General features: G+C 39.1%; 2 protein-coding genes across 3 annotated transcripts in view; one reads left to right on the forward strand and one right to left on the reverse strand.

The window, feature by feature from the left end:
* Window positions 1-4,858, reverse strand: part of LOC121856538 — a 28,222-nt gene extending 23,364 nt beyond the window's left edge. Inside the window, 1 exon segment of the mRNA XM_042352135.1 lies at window positions 3,503-4,858. Within this exon segment, the coding sequence (XP_042208069.1) occupies window positions 3,503-3,620 (118 nt within the window). The 5' untranslated portion in view covers window positions 3,621-4,858.
* LOC121856537 lies at window positions 4,776-20,027 on the forward strand. Of its 2 annotated transcripts, none has more exons than XM_042352134.1 (4): window positions 4,776-4,906; window positions 13,166-13,296; window positions 16,052-16,130; window positions 18,808-20,027. In XM_042352134.1, exons 1-4 carry the CDS (start codon window positions 4,823-4,825, stop codon window positions 18,997-18,999), a joined length of 486 nt encoding a protein of 161 aa, XP_042208068.1. In that variant the 5' UTR covers window positions 4,776-4,822; the 3' UTR covers window positions 19,000-20,027. The 2 variants fall into 2 exon arrangements, with proteins under 2 accessions (XP_042208068.1, XP_042208067.1); XM_042352133.1 differs by lacking the exon at window positions 4,776-4,906 and adding an exon at window positions 8,865-9,355.
* The last annotated feature ends 3,413 nt before the right edge of the window (window positions 20,028-23,440 follow it).

Raw genomic sequence — 23,440 nt, forward strand, 5'->3', positions numbered from 1 at the left:
TAATAATGGCATCTGAGTAGTGCCGTGCATCCGTGGTCATCTAACCAGAGTTAAGTGTTCGTAAACGTAGGTTGGATTGTCCAAGCTCTTGTGGACAATTCTTTTTTATATTTACTGTGACTATTTACAACGTTGCAGCTGCCAAATTTTGAGTGTCCGACTAGCTGGCAAACACACACACACACACACACACACACACACACACACACACTGTTTGTTGTTTGGTACCAGGGAGACTGAAGCGTTAGTTGTGATATATGCAAAATATTACCAGAATATGTGTGGGTTTGTGCAAGTTTATTATATGCACGTTAGCTTGTCTTTCTAGTTATTGCTGTGTACGTCTGTGTGTACATGTTAGTGAGTGCATTGTATGTGTACACGGAGGAATACGTTTGACACACTGGCCTCAAAACCTCTGTGTTAGATAGAAAATAATTACATTGGTTTCGAGAGAATTTTGACCAAACAAAAAGAAATGAACAAGAGGTATTTACCATTATAGGACATTGAATCTTAGAGCATTACCTCCTGTAGATACTGCCTGCTTAACCCTCGGGTACCTGGAGAGGTGGCCGGTAATAAAGTCACAGGAAAAAAAGTCACAGAAAAAAAGTCACAATTAATTTATGGTGGCCGGTAATAAAGGCTAGGTTAGGTTAGGTTAGGTTGACATATTAACCAGCACCCACACACACCTCGCTTAATATTCTTGTCACTTCTCACCGCCAAGTTTACATCCGTCTTGTTAACAAGTGTCCCCACTGTGCCTACTACTGCTCCCTGCAGCGCCTACCCACACGGTCTCAACACAGGCTATAGAACAGCTAACATATACTAGCACAGCTCAACACAAACTTACACAGAATCAACACAAGCTAGCACGCCTCTACAAAACCCAGCATTCATATAGCCTAGCACAGCTGATACCCAGCATTAGCACAGCTCAACACAACCCAGCACGGTCTCAACACAGGCTATCACAGCTCTACACCACCCAGAACATTCTCAACACGTTAGCATGACTATGTGAGAGTTTCATAACCACATTTATTCCTTTTAGTTAAATTATGTTTTGTCACACACACACAGGTTATAACCCATATATGCATCGTGGGAGGAGGGTTAATTTACCCCTTGAGCACCTCTTGATAGTCTGATGTGGTCGTATAGAACAAAATCCCATAGAAAGTTGACCTAGACAACCACGGGGCCGTCAAACTTACGGTATAGTTTATCAGTATATTGTACACCGGACCGAGACAGATGTAGCTACGTGTAAAGTTAACCCTAGTCGAGCAAATTAAGATTTAGATTTATTGTACTGTACTGGCCTTCACCTAGATTATACCTAAGTCAGCCATCCATCAATAACTATAGACGTACAGGACAAATCAAGATCGATGGTAAATGTAAAAAATGTTTGACCGAATATTTTTTCTTATTGTATTTTGAAGTACAGTAATTCCGAGGCAAACCCTTTATCATATGAAGGATGAAAATTATTAGTTGACATACTGTATGGCAGCTGAGCATCACCTACAAACCTGAGAGTATATAATGCGTGACGAAGACCACAGTACAGTACAATACAGTACAGTACAGTATTGCTCACCTGCATCGCCCGTAACATGTTGTAGCCCGGGGTCAGCCTCTCTGTGCGCTTGTTACTACAGAGGGTTGACATAAGAAAATATAAGGATTATTTTCCATTACCCACAGTATAATATATAGCTGTTAAAGACTTTGAGTCAATATCTAAATGTGTGTAGGCGAAGAGGTAGTATGAGGGTCAGTATTAGTGGACAGGGGCAGTATGAGGGTGAGTATGAGGAGTACACAGAGGCAGTATGAGGGTCAATATTAAGAGTACAGAGAGGCAGTATGAGGGTAATTATTAGAAGTACACAGAGGCAGTATGAGGGTCAGTATTAGTGGACGGGCAGTATGAGGGTAATTACGAGGAGTACACCGAGGCAGTAAGAGGGTCAGTATTAGGAGTGCACAGAGGCAGTAAGAGGGTCAGTATTAGGAGTGCACAGAGGCAGTATAAGGGTCAGTATTAGGAGTGCACAGAGGCAGTATAAGGGACAGTATTAGTACAGAGGCAGTATGAAGGTGAGTGTGAGGAGTCACTTACCTGAGAACACGGGCGAGGAAGGGGAGAACGACTGTTGCCTCCTCAGGAGGGGGTGAGGGTAGGTACCTGGCGAGGCAAAGGTCACGCTCAGTCCTTATGGCATGGAGGGTCACACGTGGGAGATTGGCACCATTGTCACATGTGGAAGGTTGGCAACATTGTCACATGTGGAAGGTTGGCAACATTGTCACATGTGGAAGGTTGGCAACATTGTCACATGTGGGATATTGGCAACATTGTCACATGTGGAAGGTTGGCAACATTGTTACACATGGGATGTTGGCAACATTGTCAAATGTTGGAGGTTGGTAACATTGTCACATGTGGGAGGTTGACAACATTGTTACATATGGGAGATTGCCAACAATATTATATAGGGAGTTTGGCAATAATAACACGTGAGGAAGGCTGGCAAAACTTACATGTAAGAAAACTGGCAACACTGTTACATGGGAAAGTCTGACAACAATCACATAAATTTGATTGGCAACACATGTTACTAGGAGACTACAAACACAGTTAAATGTAGGAAATTACAACACTCGTGTGTGAGGTTGGCAACATTGTCATTTGTGCGAAGCTAACCTGTCATACACTGGGTGTGGTGGGTATATAATCATACACTGGGTGTGGTGGGTATATAATCATAGACTGGGTGTGGTGGGTATATAATCATACACTGGGTGTGGTGGGTATATAATCATACATTATCTTCCTCCCAGCACTAACTTCTTCCTCGTCCTTCACACTGTTAACTACTATGACATCTCGTAAACGTATTGTATAATATTTTTTCTGACATTTCTCTTCAACAGTCAATATCATGATCATTTACACTCTGGTTTCTTCCCGATCTGTGTCTACTTACTCAGGACTTCTAGCATTCAAATCAACCAACACCTACATGTACTTAAGATATTTTACTAAAAATTATATTTCATAGAGCTGCCGATTTTATTTGTTTATAATACTGAGTTTTCGCCATTTTTGCCGTACACCCTCCGTTTGTCTATATCTTCATACGTTTAGTCAACATTTAACTATGATAAGACGCTGTCCTAATTTTTGCTCCTACTTATGTTTCAGATTCATGTACGGCCTTCGTGGTGTACCTGTCATAACACTGATGATACTATCTAAACTTCCTCTTATTTAAAGTTCTGTATACTTTTAATTGTATTTTATTTTAACCCATCACCTTTACTGAAGCGTAGAGAATAAATAGTTTATTTACCGTTTTCACTCTTGACTCAAAGTCGTTTATTTAAGCTTGTACATCATGAAGGATTTAAGGTTGTTAGTTTGGTCCCTTAACCTGGTGTTATAGGACTGGACTCTTGTGTCTCATCATCACACACTTACCTTCTGGTCCATGTTGAAAGGCGTTATTTTTCTTCCTAGGATCCTTCTTCTTCTTGTAGCCGACGTGTGAAGTAGTAGTCTTGTCGTCGGTGAAGCCTTTATAGTACATAAAATTCATCTTATAACGGTGGCTGGTCTAGCGTGACGCGCTCACTGGTTCTGTATCACCTCGTTTGCATGTATTTATATATATTTTTAATTGTTTCCTGTAGTTGTGTTTTCTTTCAAGTTAATCAGACAGAGTAGTGTAGTAGCTCACTTGCGCCCACAGGCGACCACTGGGGTACTAGTCACTCGTGTGTCGCTATAAACTTGTCTTCCCTCTCTTTATCGCCTCAACAAATAGCTCACGTATTTAAAATCACACCATATTTTATTTCAATTCTTATTTCAGTATATACGCAAACAAACTTCTTAATTTATTTCACATTTTTTGTCTGGTATTCCAAGTGTTGAGTTCTTGAGAGAAGGTTCGCTACTGTGAATGAGGTGCCCATGCAGGGCGTTGGCCTGTACTGAGGTTTACTGGACACCGCACCTTGCTAGTGGCGGCACCTCTTGTGAATACCAACTTTTTCGGGCCAAAGTGATGCCAATTGTTTCTCTGGGCGATATCACAGTGCTTGGCACTGATCGTGGTTATAGCGTCAACAGTAGTGTGGTATTACAGTGGCGGCGGCAGGTTAGCCGCAGTGGGAGGTGCCCTCAGCCTCAGCCTCACCAGCTGTGCTCACACCCATCTTATATCTTTGAATTGTAAATAGTAGGCTACAGATGACATCAGTTACCCAGCAAAAATATACCTTAATAAATGGGTTCGACCTGTCTCCATTTGTCACATGATGTCTCCAAGGCTGGGACTAAAGCTGTGTGCGAACTCACGCTGTCTCACGCTGCCTGCTGTATCACGCCCCCTTCACAAAATTCCCGCATGAAGATATCCATTACTACAAGTTAATAAAATAATAAAATTGGCTAAAGCGCGTCGTATCTTATACGGGTGGCAGCGACACATTATTATAAATTGTTTTTTAACAGTAATTTTTTCCCATAACACATTTGTTTAACAATCACAGGCGAGTGGAGCAGTAAATACAGTGACCATTACATGTGTTACTGGCGGCCAGGTGTGGGCGCCGCACGGTGAGCGGCGCTGACCAAGAGGTGGCGGTAGTGGCCACTACAGCTGGGCCACTGTGAGACACAGCCTCAGTAGGAAGTTGGCTACACCATGGATGGGATGTGGTAGGTGAAGACAAAGTGGAGGTGGCGGCGTCCTCCTGGTGGACAACAGTAAACAAGACTTGTGCAACATAGCTGATGCCCAAAGCGTGCCCCAGTGTGTACTGTGGAGGCACCCGCGCCTTGCCAACACATGCCACACTGCGCCAACTTGTCCTCGATGTAAATATAGCCAGCATAAGTTTTCTTTACCAGTTCGGGCTAATATGATGCTATGCCACATGACTCAAGGTTGCTTCTTTAAAAGTTGTTGACTCATCCACCATGGCATGACAAGTGCAGTCATACGTGCTAACTGTCCAAATGTTCATAATTCTGTAATCGTTTACAACTACACAAGCAACATCAAACCTGAGTCTTTATAAGTAAAACTTGTAGCAGCACGACCACACATACTGAGTCAAAGCAAAACAATAAAGGAAAATAAGAGCAGGACACAGTCAATCACTCCCTCACACCATTGACTCTGCCCTAGGTATTGAAAATGCTTCAGCGCCGCCAGACTTGAACAACCTCTAGAGTTTGTTTATCAGTCAATTTAATATATATTACACAGCTTTGTATTTCTTGAATCGTCTTTTTTTTTACTGTTGCGATTTTCAGACAACACTTAAGCCAAAAGAAAGTGAAACAGTCTCGCCATCCTACCTGATCCGTGTTTCTAAATCAAGATTATGAACTTGCCAACCTCGCAGCTTAAGTCGATGTCACTTAACCATCACTGTAACCGAACAAATTCAACAATATTGAGAAACAACACAATTCAGAGTAAAAATGGAGCGTTGTCAATGCTAATTTAGTTTAAATTAGACAAATGTAGATTTAAATTAGACAAATTTAAGTGCAAGATGTGTTTGGCTGCCGAAAGATTTTTTTGGGCCAAGAGACGTGTAATTAGATTTGATGGAGAACTAGTACCTAAGCCGCAGCTAATTGCGCTAATCAAAGGTTCAGCGCCAGAAAAGGTGTTTGGGGTATAAACGGGTTGCTGTCTCCAACGATTCTCCAGTAATATGCTGTACGGTAAGTGTTGCAAGTGGGGGCACATGGCGTGGAAATGCCATAATGATTTTCGATGTAGATTCTGTGGAGAAATGCATGATTCTAAGGTATGTGGAGATAAAATTAAAGCGAAGGAGAAAATTTCACCAAAATGCTGTAATTGTGGGGGGGCTCACAATGCCAGCTCGTGGGTGTGTCCTAAAAAACCAAAAGTTCATAAATTGCAATCACGAGTTCAGTCCACTAATCAAGAGGATAAAGGTGACGCTGTGAGGAGCGATGTTGCAGGGACACCAAGTGCTGTAAATGTGTGGGAAAAGCGTATGGAAATATGTAATGCAGCATCAGAGAAGGACATAGGTAATGGGGGCAATAACCTTATAGCCCCTAACATACTAGTAGAACTCCGTAAGGAAATTGATGAGCTCAAACATTATTATTATTATTATTATTATTATTATTATTATTATTATTATTATTATTATTATTATTATTATTATTATTATTATTATTATTATTATTACATTTTCGCCCCCCAGGCCCCGATGTGGGTCAGTGACCTGTGTCCGGGTGGGCTAATACCCGTAAAAAAAAGAGCAGTATTGGATATCAAGAAATGCTTGGTGAATCTTGTGCCATATAGTGATGTTGCTGTTGTTAATAAAGATAGTTCAAAAGAAAGTGAAACATTAGTAGAGATGGATTCGAATATTGTGGATAGCAATCTAGAGCAAAATGGTAATCATAGTCAGTTAGGAAATAGAGTTGGTTCGGTTTTTAAAGAGAATATAGTAAACAAGGAAATGCTTGGTGATCGGACGAGCATTTTTTACTCTGTCTTGGAATATATGGAAAATCCAAGGGACGATGTCAAGAAGAATGTTCTTATTTCGGTGCCTGTGTGTTGATGTACACACGGGGGTGGTTGGCGGCAGTCATAGTCGGGCGCCGGTAACTAGTAGGTGGTCGGGAGTGGCGGGTGCGGTACGATCACCATGGTGTGTCGCAGGAATAATCGTCGGACAGTTAAAGCGAAGAGCATAGCGTTGTGTACTATAATAATTGCTGCTATGTGCAAAAAGAAGAACCAAATGCAGAAAAGGGAATGGTGCAAAGAGTGGTTAGGTCGAAGAAAAGTATTGGGAAGTCATGCCACGATTTTACGTGAACTGCAAGATGGACATGAGCAAGACTTCACCAATTACATGAGAATGGACCCCAACACCTTTTACAAACTTCTAGCGAAAGTGGAACCATATATAAAAAATCAGGATACCAATATGAGGGAGCGTATATCTGCAGAGGCTCGTCTAGAGGCAACTCGCATATACTGTATCTTTCAACTGGGTGCACCTATACGTCACTTCAGTATAGAACGAGGATATCAAAACAAAGTTTGTCTTGCATAATACCTGCGACTTGTCAAGCCATGTATGAAGTACTCAAGGAAGATTACTTGCAGGGTCCCAGGGTCAACTTCGTTTGTCTGGCAGAGTCGTCGCTCCATATCCGGCAGCAAACGTATTACTGATATTACAGAGACGGTTTGTTATTTTAGAAACAAAAATATGGTCAAGAATATTATGAAAAAATTCTGTAAGTTTAACATAAGATTGTAGATTTTATGCATATCTATTTGTTGTATACATATCTGATTTATGATGAGTAGAATGTTAAAGAGGCCTTGTTAAGACTAGTTTTGGGCGGGCTAGTTAGCATGCTAACCAGCTCCTTTTGATCTATTTGTCAATAAATGTTTTGAATTTGAATTTGACTCCAATACGGTGGATAGCTTCAAACATAGGTTGGATGGATATATGAACGATAGGGGTTGGGTGTAAATGGGACTGCCCAGTATGGGCCAATAGGCCCGCTGCAGTTTCCTCCATTCTTATGTTCTTGCGTAATATGAGAGATAAATACTGACAACCGTTGACCAACTGTTGATAGCGTTGAGAACGACGAACGGAGATGGTTTCATGAAGAACATAGGCCCATTTCATCGCATTGTTTTGACATTACCAATACACGGAGTAAATCAACCGTATAGATTTAAACCCAGCCTCTTCAGTGCAACATGAGGAACTGTCGTAAGTGAAGGTGAATAAGGCTGTGGTAAAAGTTCAAGAATGAATACTGACAGAGATATTGTTGGCAGCTGTGACAAATAGGAAAGATGACATAGCGTAAATCGGACAAAATATAACCATGTTATTATCAATTTTGTAAATGCGGTGTCTGTCTTTTCAGTGGAGGTAACATCTTGCTTGAGACTCTCTTCAACTAAATGCTTTTTTTCTGTGTTTCCAAGCAAATTATTGGTTATTTTGAAATTTATTTTACATATTGACAATATATAGTGCAGTGCAGTGTTTTTTAAAGAAAATAATCTTGAATTACACCAAGTTTAAACTTAAAATATCACGTGTTGAGCTTTTTTAATCCAGCATGGGGCCTAAGAGATCAAGAAAAGCGATTTAAATCCAAACCAAGCACGAAATTATAAACAAACATGAAGAAGGCATTAGAACAAATGCACTATGCAAAGAATATGGCATGTCGACATCAACTGTGTCGACAATTCTTGCACAGAAAGACAAATTTAATGAAGTGAAAGTGAGAGAAATCTACCAGAGTGTTTAAAAATAGATCCCTAATTGTAGAAACTGAGAGGTTACATCTCATCTGGATTAGGGAAAAACAGATGAAAGGTGATTCAGTTTCTACTGAATTTATTTGTGAAAAAGCCAGGGAGATTTACGAACATTTAAAGACAGATCAACCTGGTTCTTCAGGCACAGAATTTAAAGATTTTCGGGCCAGCAAAGGCTGGTTCGAAAAATTTAAGAAAAGAAGTGACATTTTCAGTGTTGTTAGGCATGGTGAAGCTGCTAGTGCTGATAAGGAAGGGGCAGCAAAGTTTTTAGTGGAATTTAAAGAACTGATGGAAGAAGAAAATTATCTTCCACATCAAGTGTTCAATGTGGATGAAACTGGGCTGTTTTTGAAAAAGATGCCCAAAAGAACATTCATCACCAGAGATGAAGTAACGTTTTACCAAATCCGGCTTGGAAACGTTACTCTGACCACCTACGGTATACGGGTAGTCCCCATTAGAGGTTCACGGCGCCATAAGCTCATTGAACAGGCTTTGTGGTCCAGTTGTTAGCGTTCCCCGGTCACAGTCATGGGCTAGTGGGCCGTGGGTTGGGATCCTGGCGGGTTGGTCTTGGCGGGAAGTTCATGACGACGTAAACAAACCAAATTGTCATAAGTGTCAGTTGGCATGTCACTGAAATGGCATCAGGGAGTGAAAACGTTGATTCAGCAAGACTGGGAAACAGCCTTGAAGAACTGATAACCAGAATACAAGAACAACTGGAGAACTTAAAGGAGGAAGTTGGAGAAAGTTGTACCAAGGCACCAGTAGGTAATGAGACGGACCTGAGGAAGATCAAGATGGAACACGAGAGTGAAATAGAAGCCACTATGAAGACAGGATTAATAGAGCTGCCAGCTGATAACCAGTTGTTGATGAGGATAGTCAAGGAGGATTCAGAGATAATGGCCATTACTAATGCTAGGACTTTGTCTGCTTACAGGAAAAAGGTTCGAGTTATTGCATGTTTTTATGGTTTAAATTTCACTTGTTGCTACTATATGAAATTGAAGTAGAAATTATGTTTGGTAAATGTTTATGAAACCGTTATCAGTAGAAATTGTTTTTCTTATTGTTTTGATGATTTTAAGTATATTAAAAGAAACGACAACTTTCTATTATAATTTTAAGTATTTTTATTTAAGGTTTAGACATGGGCTACCACCAGATGGAATTGTCCAAATTGGTTGAAAATTTTTCTTCACACGAATATCATGATAATTAAACACAAAAATGGAAACGACAATCCATAGAACCTAATAGAACCTGACCTAACATACCCATAGGTTGGGTATGTTAGGTCAGGTTTTGTTAGGTTCTATGCATTATTAAACACATAATACACACTTATATCATGATATTAAATACAAAATTGGAAATAACAATGTATAGAACCTGACCTAACATAGCCAGGGTTTGTTAACCTTATTGAACCTAACCAAACATACCCAGGTTTTGTTAGGTCAGGTTCTATTAGGTTCTATGCAAAAGTTTTAAATGTATGATTTTAGTTTAATGCTAATAACATGATATTAAACACAAAAATGGAAATCTTGAACAATTTACCATAATATTGAGATTTATATACACCAGGCATCTGTGGACATAATCGTAGGATCGCGTATTACATTAAAAGTTGTTGTTTGTAATATGCAAGTCTTCCGCATTTCGAACATTTGCAAGTATTCTTAATTAACCCACGGTCACAAATGAAAAATATCAAGCGAGATTCATCAAGAACTAGGTTTGATAAATCACGATATGAATAATCACAACTTTCGTACTTCGCCATGATGTTCAAGAGACAGTTTTCCACGTGATGTACAACCCCCCCCCACCCCGAGGATACATATAAATGTGAGGAGAGACAGTTATTAGAGAATTGTGACGACTGTTAACGGTATTCAAAACAATTAAAAGAGATTGGAATCAGTCTAAAAGATCCTGTAAAAGTAAAAATATGACACACATCACTTATAGGTACTATTTAGATGATATGAAAAGAAGGCTGAATGCATTTAATAACTAAACAAAAGAACAATAGACCGGTATTAACGTAATGTAAATTAAATAAAGATGCGTATTTATTTTATTTAAAGGATCGGGATTAATAATACAGAATTTATGCAACAACGAACAATGGCGGAGGCAGGGAAATTGTGCTGCCGGACTCTTTAAAAGGTATGAAAATGATTTTTGGCATCACAAATGCACCTAGAGACTTAATTTTAATGCCATAATATCAGTGTTCACCGTGTTCACCCTGCCCACTAACAAGGAATTTATGATTGTAGGATAGAGTACTTAAAAAAATTCCTAAAAAAAATAATTAAAATCATAATAGAAAGTTGTCGTTTCTTTTAATATACTTAAAAACATCAAAACAATAAGTAAAGCAAAAATAAAGAAATTCAACAGACTCCTGGTGGTAGTTAATGTCTACACCTTTCCTTTTTTTCTTTTTTATTTAGTCTATCCAATTCACAATTCTCCCAGCCCCAATTTTTTTGGTTTACCTCGCTGAATAGACTTTTCCTATAAATGATAGTGAACGCTTCCACAAATTCCTCCTCGCCATTGCTGATGTATATCAACCTAAATATTAAGGTAAGTTGTTAATCTACATAAATTAACACGATATACATAAAACATAAAGGAACCTGACCTAACATACCCAGCCTATGGGCATGTTAGGTCAGGTTCTATGTATTGTCATTTCCATTTCTGTGTTTAATATCATGCTAATAGTGTGTACAAAAAATTGAAACCAAATCGCTCATTTCCTTCTGGTGATAACGGTTTCGTAAATTTTTACCCTATGTTTTTCCGATGTTTTTTGTTGTGTTATGAACGAATTTGACCTTCATTTCTGGCGCAAATCAATAGTTTCTGAGATAAGCCCCCCCCCCCTCCCATCGCAGAATCTGGAGATTTGCTATAAAAATCAAGGTAAAAAGTGTTCAAAACACATCAAAAACCATTGGGGTAATTGGTACGGTAATTATTGATGACTGACCCACGGCCGATATTTCATAGAAAACGGTAATAAAAATGCCACAATTTCACTGTGTTTTATAGTGGACATTGTCATAGTTTGTGCAAATGTGTTAAAAAGTAGTTATTTATAACTGAAATCTAACCTAACCTTATTTAATATGAAAAACAAGCAGCAGAAGCATTGTTAGAAGACCTCACCAACCTAACCAAACAAACCTACCTAACCTTATCTAACTACCTAGCCAAGCCTCCTGGACCCCCAGTATATTAAACAGAAAGAACCTATTATGATATGGTGTAATTTTAAGTTTTTTGTGGATGTGAGAACAGCCGTTTTTAAGCATACACTAAGCACCAGCGTTGATCAAGACCGGGTGGCGGAGTTTTTTTAAATACTTCAATATAATTGGCTGTTTACATCATGGGATGAGAGGTCATCACCTCATTACCACTGAGAAGACAAAGTAGTACTGTATGTGCCTAATTACCCACCAAACGAAACATTTGTACAAGAATTGATTATCAATCCAAACTCACTGATGAAAATAAAGTAAAAAAAATAAACAGTAAAACAAATAACTCATCCGCAAGTCAGTCGTCAATATTCACCAAGTTATGTTAGGTTAAGGTTAGGTTAGGTTAACTTGAACTTTTAAATAACTACTTTTTAACACATATGGTAGTAAATTTTTACAAGTTGGCTATAATGGTTTTGGGCATGAAACTTACATTTTTCCGATGGTTTTTGGTGAGTTTTGAACGATTTTGACCTTTTCTTTCTATCGCAAATGACTCGTTTTTTCGTTTAACAGTCTTTGGGAACCTGTGGGAAATCCTGGGTTTTTGGGTGGGGGGGAGAGCAAAAACAAGTGATATGCTGTACAAATGACCAAAGTTAGTTTGGATTTTCCATTTTTAACAAGTAAAGAAAAGACAACATTTTAAAATCCGTGCCAAGTTTTGGCTAAAGTTGGCTCGGATTTTCAATTTTTAAGAATTAAATATATGTAGTATTATTGTATTTTATGATATGTGCAGTATTATGTATCAATTTAATTATTTACCATAGCAATTTATTTATTTTATTTTTTTACATACAATTTGAAGTTTGTTCAAATTAGGCTAACCTTGTGTTCACTAAATTGTTTATCTCTTAACCACGTTGTTTATATAGTGTGGAATAAATAAGTTTGATTTGAGCAGTGTGGTAATTTGATGCCGTTAATTTAACACCGTCAATGGACGGCGGCAACTTTTTGTTAACGCTGACGCCATAAATTTTTTGGGCATGTGACGCAGTCAACTTTTCACCCGAGCGGAGCGTCAAGCGTCAATTTGTTCGTCAACTTCTAAAAAATTTTATTTTTCCAAGTTCGATATTGAATTATCTTGTTATAAAGACGAACTGGAAAGATTTTGCTGAGCACGCCGCCATCGCACCTGCGCAGCTTTCTACAGATTTGAATTTTCAAGTCAGGAAAAAGGTTGGTGGAGAAGTCCGTGCACGAGACTGAGAGCAGCAGCAGCAGTGAGGGAGACGACAAAGACCATGACGTGGAGGCCGAATTGTTCCAGGCCCTGAAGCTCAAGACAATTGGGTTCAGTAAAATAAGAATTACAGTCACATGTAGTTACTGTTTCTTCTCATTGGTGTCATGTTCCTGCTGTGTTCACACCCTAGTTGAGTAATACAGACCTTGTGAAGACTTGTTGTTAATATAAATAGTATTAATTTTCAGGTACTGTAATTTCTTGTTCTTCAGGTGAAGGAATTACAAAAGGAAAAGAAGCAGTGTCAGGAGAGGCTAAGGATGGCAACTGTTGTTAATGAAAACCTGACCCAAATCCTCAAAAACAAATCAGAGAAGGACCAATTGGAGACATTAAAAAGAAGGTATTTCTTTTCCTCGTTTTTCTTAATCAGAAATCAGCAGTTACCTATTTTTGGCTTGTGGAGAGTAAGTTTACTAGTTAATTCAAACAGAAATTTATTCTAATCCAATCTATAAGTGTGTTATTTAATTATATCAACACATCTGTATTATTTTAACTGACAGAGATTCTCCTATTATTCTCTTTATTTCATTTTCTCTAGCTGCTGTCTGTATTTATTTTTTTTTTTGGCTGGTGTTCTCCTTCTAAAATATGACCCTAAGATTTACATTTAGATTACGTGTCACTTTATACAACTCAGACTCACCCATCAGCAGCAAGTCTATTTCCATAAACCACATGCCACCATACCCAATGATCCTGCCTACACTTGACTGCTTCCTGGATGTCTGTCCCCCTGTTATCCAATACTTCCCTCACCCTATTATTACACCACCTCATTTTTTCAGTCTTATTCCATGCCAACTGCAATATTAAAAGCTCTGTAGTTTATCCACCATTTCATAAGTTACTTGTAAGATCTACCAGCCAAAAAATTCTTGAATGAAATTGTCTTGTTCAGAGGGGGCTTCTGCAACTGGGGCTGGTACTGAACATTGTCATGGCTGATACAGTTTAAAGACTTCATAAATAGCAACTCACCCAGTTAAACTAGGGTTTTTGAAACAAGCCCAAACGATGGATTAGTGGTTATGCAAATACAAGAGCTAGCAAGTCAGTTTGTGTGCTAGGAAAATATGTGAATTAACTCACTTGCCTTGAACCTCTTGGTCATAAACTTGTATTGCCTGCTCCGTCAGTATGTGTTGCCTACACTTTAGTCATCTTGGTAAAATAACTATAGTGTTCTCTGCAACTTTACTGTAATAAGTCACTTAACCAGATAAATTATTGCTTTGGATGAGAATGCTTAAGGGCGAGGATCCTTCAGGGTGGGGATCTTTCATGGTGAGGATCCTTCAGGGCGAGGATCCTTCAGGGCGAGGATCCTTCAGGGCAAGGATCCTTCGGGGCGAGGATCCTTCAGGGTGAGGATCCTTCGGGGTGAGGATCCTTCGGGGCGAGGATCCTTCAGGGTGAGGATCCGCCGTGGTGAGGATCATTCAGGGTGACGATCCTTCAGGGCGAGAATCCTTCAGGATAAGCATCCTTCAGGACGAGGTTCCTTCAGGATAATCATCCTTCAGGACGAGGATCCTTCAGGGCGAGGATCTTTCAGGGTGAGGATCCTTCAGGGCAAAGATCCTTCAGGATGAGGATCATTCAGGGCGAGGATCATTCAGGGTGACGATCATTCAGGGTGACGATCCTTCAGGGCGAGGATCCTTCAGGATAAGCATCCTTCAGGACGAGGTTCCTTCAGGATAAGCATCCTTCAGGACGAGGATCCTTCAGGGCGAGGATCTTTCAGGGTAAGGATCCTTCAGGGTGAGGATCCTTCAGGATAAGCTTCCTTCAGGATGAGGATCCTTCAGGATAAGCATCCTTCAGGAAAAGTCAGGGCTTAGGGATTAGGCAGAACCGATTCAGGGGTATAGCAACAATGTATCTGGTGTGCTTAATTGCTGACAGGAAATTGATATTGATTGATCAATTAATTGTTAATGAATTTCATGCTCCAGCCGAACACTCCCCTAAAGAGGGATTCTGACTAATGGCGATGTTACTAGTGTCAGATCTCAGTATGCGATGCTGCTCCTCGATAAGATGTCTTCCATCTTCCGTTGCACTCTTGGCAGAAACAGTCGTGAAATCCTCGTAGCAGGAAGTTTTACTGCTAAATATTTAGATATCTTGAAGTGTCTCCTCCTAAAGTGATCAGCAGTCTTGACTTGGTTCCATGTAGCTGTGTCTCTCCAATGTGATGTTTCTGGCTGATGTGAATAACACACGAGACAATGTCCTCGTGGCCATCTGGAATATTAATAATGATCGGTCTACTGATAAGCAAAGATTAAGGTGTATCAGTTGAACAATATCGCACAGCTAAACCAATCAATCAAATTCTGGATGTAGTTAAGATTTGTTAAAGAAGCCAGGAAATAAAAAACTGGGATAGAAACATTTTTAGTGCTGATTTCAGTATGTACGAGTATAGCAAGTCAAGTAAACCGTGATTAAACAAAGAATACTTTTCCAAGATGATTGTTTGCACAAATGATGAAAAGTGGCCTTTAAAGGCCCAGGATGATAGATATGATGCTCATTGTTTCTGCCAAGGAGCAAAAATCAGATGATGCAGTTAGGTCAGATTATGGCAATTTTCCAAGAAAACGTCCAAGTGGATATTTGTAAGAAATGGATTTTCAGATTCCTGAGATGTTTTACCCTAGAAACAACCTTCCAACCTTTTGGCGGCCCAACATAAATAAATCAACCCAGTTCTGATTCAAATGGAAAGATTCACTACAGTATTTTAGAATGCAGTAATCCCCATGGACAAGGGTTGTTCTGGCAGGGAGATCACTGAGGTCACTTTCTTCTGGCCCATGATCATAATAAACATACCTACTTGTATTCCTTCAGGATAGTAGAGAATGTTAAGTTAAGCTATATATATCTTTTGTGATTTCCCCGTAAAGTTGGAAACAGTTTAAGAGACAGTACAGTGTGTAGAAGGACTGTAGCCCCCTATTCATCTTCAACTGACGTGTGTACAGAATGGTCAGCTAATGTTGATAAAATAAACAGATTGAATGAGTTTTCTCGGCTATTAGATGTTCATATAATGATATTTACTTTTCTTATTCTTGCAGGTTTAAGCGGTCAGCAGTGGTTTTCAAGACACTACGAAGTGATCTGCACACATTACTTTCTGAGTTCTATCCGGAGGAAGTAAGTTTAGAGAACTTGTCAACATTGCTGTACGTTAAAGCCTTGAGTTAGAAACACCTGACTCACACACACTTTTATTCTTCTTTTTCTCCTCCTCCTTCAAGATAGCGCTGTATCACTTTTTCTTTATAGTTTGGAAGTACAGTACTTTAGGTAAGAAAGTTCCTACTTGTGGCACTAGGTACAGTCAATGGCTAAAGTTAATCTCAAGCCACAAGCCAACCTGCATGGTATGAGGCAGGTAATCTGGTAACACTGGGGATATGCTATGAATGGCTAGTTATTTAACCCCTTTACACAGCTCCATTCTTGCCTGTATCATATGGATCTTATGTTGTTTAAATATACCTGCAGTAGGTAGTAGGCAGCTATCAAACAGGAAGGTACTACCGCCTGGGAAGATATTGGAAGCATAATGTGTTGTCTAATGGTAGACCCTGCTGCCATATGGCATCACGAAAATTGTGACCAAGTCCCAGGTTGCTGATCTGACTTTCTGTCTCATTTACACACAATTGCAGGGTCTCAATTGTTTCTCTTTCTTTGACAACACAACATACATATTTTGTTTCTCACTACAGTCGGCCCTTAACATACGTGGGGGTTAGGTAACAGAGATACCTGTGAATGTTAAAAATCCGTGTACTTTTGCTGCCCCCCCCCCCCTTAAAAATCCCCTGGCCCCCCATTTCCTTATTTACAGTATATACCTGTGTGTAGTTCGAGTTTTTAAGACCAAATTATTTGGCAAAAAATTGGGGGTCGACCTCTAAACGGGTAATAGTTTCGTTAGGTTGAAAAATATTTACCAGTAACTACCAGTAAACAATGGAAACTACGCACCAACGCACCACCAGCTGTGAGTGTCGGTACAGTTGCCAGGGCAGATCTCTTGCATCATCATAGCAAGCCCAAAGTACCGCGGTAGCCAAATTCATGGTATGGTATGCACAGGACGATGTAAAACAAAGTTTTCTTTTTTTAAAGTTTGTTTATAGATACTGTACATAAATTTTTGTTCATTACATTTGAAACATCAATCTTTGTTAATTAAATTTGAAAAAAAAAAAATAAGATACCGTATTCTCATTAAAATATTATATCACAAGTATATTTTACCTTAACTGTGACTGAATGAATATATTCTCAGAAATAAATATGGAAATGTAATATTTTGGCTGAAATGACGTACATATTACAGTGGAAAGTGGGATAAAATCATGACGAAAACAATGACTTTCGCTTTCTTTCATTGTTCAAAAGATTTTACCGTAATCACTTTTCGAATGGTTTTCAGTTAAAAAACTGTTGTACCGTACTGTATTACAATAATATTCTATCCTATCATTAGCCACATAATCCCACAACTGAAAACCATTCGAAAAGCAATTACGGTAACATCTTTTGAACGAAAGAAAGCGAAAGTCATTGCTTTCGTCACAATTTTATCCCACTTTCCACTGTAATACGTACGTCATTTCAGCAAAAATATTACAGTTCCATATTCTCAGAAATAAATTGTAGCTTTGTTGAAACGTAATGTACAGTATTTAATATTAAAATGCAAAAAGAGCTATAAAAACAATTAATACTGTACACCCGTAATGTACTGGCTGGCATCTCCACTCGTCGCTGCTCCCGCCAGTCACTACTCCTCCCCGCTCTATCCCTCCACCTCCTCCACATCGTCACTGCTGTTGTATTACAATAATATTCTATCCTAATTCACTTGAATAAATACTACGATACCATATTTCTGAATATTTTCATTAAAATCCACCAAAATCATTTTCCTTGTCATCGTCTTAAGCACCAAACAGCTCCTCCCAGTCTTCTCAATGAACAGGGCTAGAGGGTACGTGTTTTTCGAATCGTTTTCAGTTAAAAAAATGTTACATCACATGTATATTTTACCTAAACTGCGCCTGAATGAATATATTCTCAGAAATAAATAGTAATTTTGCTGAAACGTGATGTACAATGACCCCTCGTTTAACGAACGCCTCGGTTAACGAAATTTCGGTTAACGAACTGCCTTCCACAAGGATCTTCAATTCGGTTAACGAACAAAAATTCGGTTAACGAATTTCTTACGAACCGACCTCAACATGTTTTCGCTTGCACTGACCGGGCAACCAGCTTTAGTATCAGTCCGCCAATACATTAATCGGTTCTAGGGTTTAAATTCCTTACTATTTTAGTAAATATCAAGAAGTTTATACTATTCAATAATTTTAAAAGTTTAATATTCAATTTTTTAGTCATTTTAACAATTATTGAACATAATTGAAGGTAAAGTGACTAGTTTAATGCGCGGCATCCAGCCTCTTAACACAGCAAACAGGCGTTAGTCTCTCTCTGTTTTCACTGGAGGTAACATCTTGCTTGAGACTCTCTTCAACTAAACGCTTTTTTTCTGTTTCCAAGCAAATTATTGGTCATTTTGAAATATATTTTGCATATTGACAATATATAATGCAGTGCAGTGTTGATTTAAAGAAAATAATCATGAAATACACCAAGAGAACTAACATTTTATGGGTGAAATGGTGCCATGGGGTGACTTCTCTTCCACCCCAATGCCTTCTCTTCTTCCTTCTCCTCTTTACTTATATTGGATTGATGTACAGTATTTAGTACATTATAATAATGACTAATTTTATATTTTGTGTTTCAGGATGAAAGTAATTCAATGGAGAGTCTCCTGGAGCGCCTTGTTACACAGATGTTAGTGAATCAGAATGACCCATATATTGACATTGATGACACCACTAAAAAGGAACATGTAGCATTGCTTCTTCGTGCTAACTTGATCATGAGACAGCAGCAAAACTTCTTGCGAATCAGATTTATCGATCCTAGAAACTAAAAATAGACTTGGTATGTTTGTGGCTTAGAATGTTATATGGTGTTATAGAACCTTGAGGATTAACAGCTATCTCATATACTTTCCTCTATTTATGGAGAAGAAATTTGTTTTTGTAGTTATTTTTTTAACTCTTTCAAGGCTTTTCCCACTTAATGCAGGGAGGCCAAATAAAAGTAAATACCGTACTCGCACATGTTATTTCTTCATATGTTGTCTTTCATTCCTTCTGGTGTAAAAGTACAGTGAACCCTCGAAGATCAGGACTAAAGGGGGGAACCACCTGTCTGGAAAAGTCAATCGTCTGAATCTTCCGGTGAATGTACTAAATGTATAAAAACGATAAATAATGATATAAAAAACAACAAAAATACAGTACATATTATCCTCACTACTGGGGTTAGTTTTGCAGACTTTTTCCTGTGAAAAAGTCATAATTTGGAGCAACATATTACTGTACTCATTTGTACTTGATGTACTACAACTACACTAAAGGACTAAAATTTTATCATTCTTGGCACAGTATGTAATGTCTATACTCAAATTATTCACTATCTTGCAAGGATTCCAGCAATGCAAGTTATATTCTGCTAAGTTTAGTCTGAATTTTTATAAGGTAAAAACTTTAAGCTGAAAACTACCTTCATCCCTGGGAAGGGGGAGGTGAGGTTGACAGCCAGGTATGGAGGTGGAGAGGGGGTGAGGTATTGACCAGCCAGCGGGGGGATTACCCAGTGTGCAGTTCTTTAAGGATTCTTATCAGTCATATAGAGAAAGTTTAACTTTTTCACTTATAAAAGTCACTGAATTGACTTGGGAGAATATAACTTACATTGTTGTAATTCTTGTAAAATGTGGATTAATTTCAATACAATTATGCTATAGTTTGCACTTGACAAAATTTTAGGAATTATTTAGTGCATTTCAGTACAATACGGGTTTGCCCTTAGGGCAGTTATTTCTTTTACTTTTTTCACACTATGTATTTAGGATGGTGTGTGCATGCAAATGAATAAAAATAAACGAAGAAAGTTACGTATATCTACCCAAAAATACACTACTCAACGCTTGTAACCATGCTGCCTTCCCAGCACCAAGCTGCATTGTACATCCAATACAATATGTATACAGAGAACACATTGTGAGTTTCCTTTCTCCATCCCATCCTGAGTGTGAACCAAACATCACGTACCCCACAACCTATCGCGCTAGCGGCTAACGAGCCGATCAGTGGTGAAGAGGATAAAAGTAAAAGTAAAAGCTAAGGAATAAAATGAAAACAGACACCATTAATGCATTACTTTACATTCACTTTGGCCTTAAAAGGATGTCAGAAACTTGCGTAACATATGACTTTTCAAATTATGGTCATAAGTATGAGTAGTCAAACAAAAATGCACCAGACAAGCTTCGACATTGTCCACTGAAGAAAATGAAGACGATGATGACGTGCTATACATTATCTTACAAGATATGTGAGTTTGTTGACCAAACTGGAGTGGTCCATGGAAGAATTGGCGAGGGCCACGGAAGAAATTGAGAGGGCCACGTTGGAGAACCTGAAATTAAAGGAAGAGCTGGCGAAATTAAAAGGGGAGCCAGTGTCTGACGAAAACTCAAGCGAGTGGAAGGTGGTGAGTAGTGGGAAGATGAAGCTGGTGGTAAAGAAGTACACCAAGGATACGACAACAACAGCTAAGTGTACCAACCCGTTCAGTCCCTTGATAGACGAATTGGACGTTAGTACAGTCAGGGACAGGGCTGACAAGGAAGGTATAAAAACTTTAATTGTTGGTGACTCACAGGTAAGGTACATGGACAGGGCCTTTTGTGGTAAAAACGAAAATAGGATGAGGGTGTGTTTGCCAGGAGCTGGGGTGGGGGATATAATTGACAGGATGGACAATATCTTGTCTGGTAATGGGAACAAACCCATTATCTGCCTCAGTGCAGGAGGCAATGATATTGGCCGGTGTAGGAGCGAGGAGCTTCTTGATAAGTTCAAAGCAGCTATAGATCGTATTAGGACTAAGGGAGGGATCCCTATCATATGCGGTGTCCTGCCTAGAAGGAGAGTTGGCGGTGAATGGTTGTCAATGGCGGTTGGTGTCAACGACCGTCTTGGCAGATATTGCAAGTCAATATCAGTCCCATTCATTGACAACTGGGACAACTTCTATGGCAGAAGGGACCTTTATGCTAGGGATGGAGTAGCAACCCTGGCTGGGGCTCTAGAGGGGGCAGTTCAAAAGATATCGAAGTCTTTAAACTGCTAGGAGAACATATGAGCACGGGGGTGGAGGAGACTGCAGTGGGAGTGGGTAAACAAAGTGAAAAATTACAGGGAAATAGTGTTAGGAATGGTGACAAAACTAAATTAGACAGGGAGTTTAAAACTAAACGCGGTAAAGGGAGGACTCAGAACACGACTAACTTAAATGTATACTACGCGAACAGTAGAAGTATGAGAAACAAAATGGATGATATTAGGGCCTTGGTATGTACCGAAAAAATCGATATAATAGCATTCACTGAAACATGGATCAACCTAGACACACGTGAGTTACCTGTCGAATACTAAATTGCGGGTTACAAATTGTTCCATACCGATAGGCAGACCAGGAAAGGAGGCGGAGTAGCAATCTATGTTAGGGATAATCTGAAGTGTGAAATAAATAAGGAAATAAAAACTGAGCGGAATACAGAAACAATTTGGATAGAATTAATCGACGGTAGGGAAAAATTAATCACAGGAGTAATATATAGACCTCCTAATCTTGATAAGAGTCAATGAGCGACTTATCTGGGATGAAATGCACAGGGCTTCCATACACAACAAAGTCTGTATAGTAGGCGACTTAAACCTTGGCCAAATAGACTGGACTGACCTTACGGGTAACTCAGAATCAGAGGATTTTCTCGGAACGATCCAGGACTGTTTTCTAAGTCAACATATAACCGAACCCACACGGGGGAATAATATACTCGATTTAGTTCTGTCAAACAGAGAAAACCTCATTAGCAGTGTCGAGGTAGGGAACGAACTTGCAAACAGCGATCACAAAGAAATTAGATTCCAGTTAGATTTTCAGGGCAGACATAAGGAAAATTCCACTAAAGTACCAGATTTCAGAAGGGCGAACTTTGACAGTTTAAAGAGGCAGCTGAGAGAGGGGGCGTCGCGCTTGGCCGTGAACCTGACAGATGACACCGACCTGATAACGAGATCTGAGATTGCTGAGTTCCACGACAATTTAAATAGTGAGTTACTTAATGCACAAAGGCAGAACATACCATACAAAAAACTCAGATCAGACAACAATGACCCTAAATGGATAAATAATTATTTAAAGAACATCACTACGTCAAAGGAAGTTGCTATAGGTAGAAGGATAAATCAGTACAAACTCACTGAATAATGAGGAAGGGTTAATAGTAGGGTTAAAACCTAGACATAGAAAGCAAAGAGGAATAATGAGGTAAGGATAGCAAGGAAGCAAATGAACCCCAAAGGATTCTACCAAATGTATCAAACTAAAACACGAGAAAAGATTGGACCAATACGGTCAGACACCGCCGAGCTCACTGATAACGACAGAGAAATGAGCAATAATATGAATAAATATTTTTCAACAGTTTTCACCACCGAAAATTTAAACATGATACCCGGGGCACAGACTTTATTCAGAGATAGTGAAGAAAACAAATTAAGCGAGATAGTAGTGACTAGTAACGATGTTAGTAAGCAAATAGACAAACTAAGGCCTAATAAGTCACCTGGTCCTGATGAGATATTTGCCAGAGTATTAAAGGAATGTAAGGAAGAGCTTAGTATGCCCTTAGCAAAGTTGTTTAACATGTCCTTAAAAACAGGTGTAGTACCAGAATCCTGGAGGATAGCGAATGTAATACCGATTTTCAAGAAGGGGGATAGATCACTATCCTCTAACTACCGCCCAATCAGTCTAACATCAATAGTAGGCAAATTACTGGAAGCAATCATTTCAAACTCTATTCGAAATCACCTGGAGAAGCACCGATTGATCAATGATTCCCAGCATGGCTTCACAAGTGGACGTTCTTGTCTAACTAATCTATTAACATTCTTTTCATCAGTTTTCGAATCGGTGGACGAGGGGCACAATTATGATGTGGTATATCTCGACTTTAGCAAAGCCTTCGACAGAGTCCCCCACGAAAGACTAATTAGAAAGGTAGAAGCTCATGGCATCAAAGGTAACATCCTTAAATGGATTAGGGCGTGGTTACAGGACAGGAAACAGCGAAGTGAGCATTAACGGCACTAAGTCCCATTGGAGCAACGTCACAAGTGGAGTTCCCCAAGGCTCAGTACTTGGACCATTATTATTTATTATATACATAAACGACATAGATATCGGCATAGACAGCAACATAAGTAAATTTGCTGATGACACTAAAATAG

This window comes from Homarus americanus, unplaced genomic scaffold (genome assembly GCF_018991925.1).
Source record: "Homarus americanus isolate GMGI-L3 unplaced genomic scaffold, GMGI_Hamer_2.0 scaffold51941, whole genome shotgun sequence".
Lineage (NCBI taxonomy): Eukaryota > Metazoa > Arthropoda > Malacostraca > Decapoda > Nephropidae > Homarus > Homarus americanus.

Excerpts from the sequence above, each read along its gene's own strand:
- LOC121856537 (XM_042352133.1), top strand. The coding sequence starts at position 9,044 with ATGGCATCAGGGAGTGAAAACGTTGATTCAGCAAGACTGGGAAACAGC. Across the intron at positions 13,297-16,051 it reads TTGGAGACATTAAAAAGAAG|GTTTAAGCGGTCAGCAGTGG; the intron begins GTATTTCTTTTC and ends TTATTCTTGCAG. Across the intron at positions 16,131-18,807 it reads CTGAGTTCTATCCGGAGGAA|GATGAAAGTAATTCAATGGA; the intron begins GTAAGTTTAGAG and ends TTTGTGTTTCAG.